General features: G+C 37.8%; 1 protein-coding gene across 1 annotated transcript in view; it reads right to left on the bottom strand.

Moving 5' to 3' along the window:
* The window catches only part of LOC105818461 (cytochrome P450 2C21-like), a gene marked incomplete at its 3' end in the record, with an annotated part of 57,131 nt that extends 53,948 nt beyond the window's left edge, over window positions 1-3,183 (bottom strand). The window contains exon 1 of the mRNA XM_012654457.1: window positions 3,016-3,183. Within this exon, the coding sequence (XP_012509911.1) occupies window positions 3,016-3,183 (168 nt within the window). The remainder of the gene's footprint in view (window positions 1-3,015) is intronic.
* Window positions 3,184-4,314: the final 1,131 nt, after the last annotated feature.

Raw genomic sequence — 4,314 nt, 5'->3', positions numbered from 1 at the left:
CATATGTACACCCATAATTTGCTGAAATAAAAAAAAAATAAAATAAAATAAAAAAAAATGTGTTGATTGTAATGGTTCCTATTTTGATTAATAAAGATGTATTTGAGCCTAATTATAGTGATTTAAAATTCAAGGTCCAAAACTGCAATTCCTTTTGCATCAACCTAATAGCTCCATTTTGCTTCTGACCCCCACGATAATATCCTTTAGGTTAAAGCTTCTGCTTGGCTCTTCAGGTAAGCTAGAGGAAAGATGATAACCATCCTTTTCCCAAAACTAACTCCCGGGGAGAAAAGGAAAGTGTATATGCGAGTAATGATGCTATGTTAAAGATTTATAGTAACATCATGACCCGACCTACACCCTCCAAGGTTAACTGACTAAGAGCAAAGAAGTTTTGCAACCTCTTCAGAACGTCACTAATACACCGATGTCTGCCATCCTTGGTTACCTTTTGCAACCCCTCTTCCTCCTTTACTTAAGACAAAAGGAGCCTAAAGTTCATACTAACTTAAGATGATTCTTTAGGATATTAGTCCTCCATCTTCACAGTTTACTGGTTTTCTGAATAAAAGTCACTTTCCTTGCCCCAACACCTTGTTTCTTGACTTGTTGGCTGTCCTGCAGCAAGGAGTATAATCTTGGACTCGGTTACAAATGCAACCTTCTACTAATAATTAAAGAGAACAGAAATGGACTCCACTTGTCAATTCTTTCAATAAATGTGAATGGCTGAAACCCCCACTAAAGAGACATAGGCTGGATGAATGGATAAAAAGAATACAAGCCAAGTATCTGCTGTCCCCAGGAAACACATCTAACCCACAAGGATTCATTCAGACTCAAGGTAAAGGGATGGAAAACAATATCCCATGCAAACTGAAACCAAAAGAAAGCCATTCTCATTTCAGATAATATAGACTTCAAATCAACAAAATTAAAGAAAGCAAAGGTGGCCATTATATAATGGTGAAGGGAAAAATTTAACAAGAAGACATAACAATCCTAAATATGTACCAAACACAGTTGCACCCAGATTCATACAGCAAACCCAACTTGATCTAAACAAAATGATAAGCAGCAGCATTGCAATAGCTGGGGACTTCATCAGCCCACTGACAGAACAGGACAGATACTCAGAGCAGAAAATAAGCAAAGAAATAATGGGCTTAAATGGAACTCTACAACAAATGGGCCTAACAGACATTTATAGAACATTTTACCTAAAAACTACTGAATATACATTCTACTCATAAGATCATGGAACATTCTCTAAGAGTGATCACATCTTACCACACAAAACATGTCTCAACAGATCTGCTGCTCTAGATTATCTGTCAGCAGAACAAGGAGGTGTTTGTGTGATAGCTAACACCTCATTTTGGTTTGGGGGAGTTCTTTTTGTTTTTTGAGACAGAGTCTTACTCTGTTGCTCATGCTAGAGTGCAGTGGCATCATCATAGCTCACTGCAACCTCAAACTCCTGGGCTTAAGCATCCTTCCTGCCTCAACCTCCTGGGTAGCTGGGACTACAGGCACACATCACCATGCCTGGCTAATTGCTAATTTTTCTAATTTTTTTGTAGAGACAGAGTCTTGCTGTGTTTCTCAGGCTGCTCTCAAACTCCTGGCCTTAAGCGATCCTCCCACCTTGGCTCCCAAAGTGCTGAGATTACAGGTGTAGAGCTACTGCACGTGGCCAAACACCTCATTTTATACTTAAACTCCTCAAGAATGGTTGAAACTGAGCTCAATAAAATCAAGAGTTCAGGCAAATTGGCTACAGTAAGTGCCATCCAGAAATAAGCTAGCCTTTGATTTATTCAGTTGGTTACCAGAAAAGATAAGTTCCTGGATTATTTAGTTGGTTACCAGAATAGATAAATTCTATTACAAGTTGCGGTCTCTGCAAGAAATAGAAAAATTAGCCAGGCTTGGTAGCATGCACCTGTAGTCCCAGCTATGGGAGGCTGAGGCAGAAGGATCACTTGAGCCCAGGAGTCTGAGGTTGCAGTGAACTACCATGACACCACTGTACTCTAGCCCAGGTGACAGAGTGAGACCCTGTCTCAAAAAAAAAATCTGTATCATTATAACATCATTGTTTCTGGTAATTTTGTTGATTTATAAATGTTTGTCTCAATGTTTAAAAGGAGCACTAACATGACCTACTTGCCCGATGTTGGTCTAGATTTCTGTAACCTGTTCAGGACATCCAGAAGGAAGCTGTGGCACCTGAAGTGATAACCTTGACTGTGAGTCTGTGAAAGAGCTCATAAATTCCACGCTCTGTGGGTCATGGGGGACAGAGGGAAGATAGCCTTCCTTCACCCTGGCTTCGAAGGACAAGATGGAGAACTCAGTTCACATCAGGACCAAAGGGCCTAAGGTGATCACAGATATTCTCTCCTGGGAGAAATATCTTGATCAAAAGGGGCAATGTGAGCTTAGCAATGTTCCAGCTTGACATGATGACTCAAACTTGGGCTACTGACTCCATGTTAAACTACTCAAGAACATTGAGACCAATGAAGGAATTGTGAAAAACATTTTCTTCACAAACACCTGGGCTGTAAACAATATACAATACAGGGAAACTGATCCTAATCTTCACGAACAGTATGTATATAGGTTTTTCCAGACTAACTGATGTAAATACAGCCTTCTACTAATGATTCATGGTGGATTCTTTGTTTAATCCATCAATGAAACAAACTAACAATTTATGTAATCTAAATAAATTTCTATAAATGTAAGCCCCCTCATTCCTCTTGGGTGTTACATTCTCTGACTACTACCCAGGTTGCAACCTCCATTCCTGAGTAGACACTTATTTGCCTCTGACCTGTTGTTTCCTACTTTTGATAAGGGTAAATAGATCTCATCCTTTCTATCTATATATATTTTAAAATCATATCTGTGTGTCTAGTGCTGTCTGGGACAATATTTTATTTAACCATAGGGCTACCTTATTTATTCATTGCAAGCAACCAAAAGAAAATTAATCATACTTACCATGCTTATAGATTTGCTGATGTTCTTAGTATTTAACTGTAGAATATTTCCAACAATTGGGAGAGGAGTCGGGCCAGGGGGGAGCTTTCCTTTGGCATATCTTCCATTCCACAGAGAAAGAAGAATCAAACAAGAAAGACAAATTACCAGGACAATGAAGAGATCCATTGATGTACTTTGTGTAAATGCATTTGAAAGCTTAGAATCCAAAGGCTTTATAAACACAAAAGGCAAGCTTATCACTAAATACACACTGAGTTTTTGAAGTTTGAGTAAACATGTTTTATCTTTAGTACACTTTGGCCTAAAATGTGTTTAGGGACACAGGGTAGAAATAAAAACAAAACCCGTCACTTTAGTATTGATTAATTCCTAAGTTTCTGTGGATATTCCAACTAAAAAAATAACTCTCACTTCTTGAGAGATAGTGGTCTTAGTGGCATATTAGTAACAGTGAAAACTGTCAGATTTTCAAAGCAGTAGCTGGAGTTCATGATCTCGACAAATAATTAAAAAGAATATCTTACATGTCAAAATCTATCATCATATGAGCAAAACAAAAAAGTGCTCTCTTTCTTAGTGCCTTTTCCCAAAAGATGCCAGGGAAAAGGCCAGAATCAGAGGTATTAGGGTAGAGGAAGCCAGTCTTATCTTAGATAAGAGTAGAGATATCCCAACTCTCCTGCCACACCCCTATTCCACAAGGCAGAAATAAAAATACTTCCAAAGGATATGGAAGGTAAATAAAACAGTAGACAGGAATCCACCAAGTCAGGAAAGAAAAGAAATTGCTCACACAAAACAGAGGAAAGTCCCTTGGCCGCATATCAGCTGTTTCCTTCCTGGCACATCCATTCCCAATGAGGGGCTGGCAGCCAGAGCCTGCTTTGCCTGTCTGACTTAGGTGAGGAAACTATCCAGCATCGAACACTATGAACATTTGAAAGTGTCTAAAAATTCACAAATACGAACAAAACTTCAAGACTCAAAAGATATTTGAGAAAATCCAACAGCATAACAAATATCGAACTTAAAATCAGAAAACTTAACCCTGAAGAAGTTAACTTAGAGAAAACAGGAAAAAATGTTAAAATAATTATAAAAGCATCAGGTTAATTTAGCTATACGAAAAGAACACTTTATTAGAAAAAAAGGAAATATTCTTGGTAATTAAAAATAGGATTGAAAAAACATTTTTTAAAGAAAACAGGTATCCTGAGTAATAAATTATATTTAGCTACAGTTCAATTTATTTAGCAGGAAGATAAAAACGAGAGTTTGAATAGGTTTCAAGAATAG

Source organism: Propithecus coquereli, unplaced genomic scaffold (genome assembly GCF_000956105.1).
Source record: "Propithecus coquereli isolate 6110/MARCELLA unplaced genomic scaffold, Pcoq_1.0 Scaffold440, whole genome shotgun sequence".
Taxonomy (NCBI): domain Eukaryota; kingdom Metazoa; phylum Chordata; class Mammalia; order Primates; family Indriidae; genus Propithecus; species Propithecus coquereli.
This window is presented reverse-complemented; position numbering and strand designations above follow the sequence as displayed.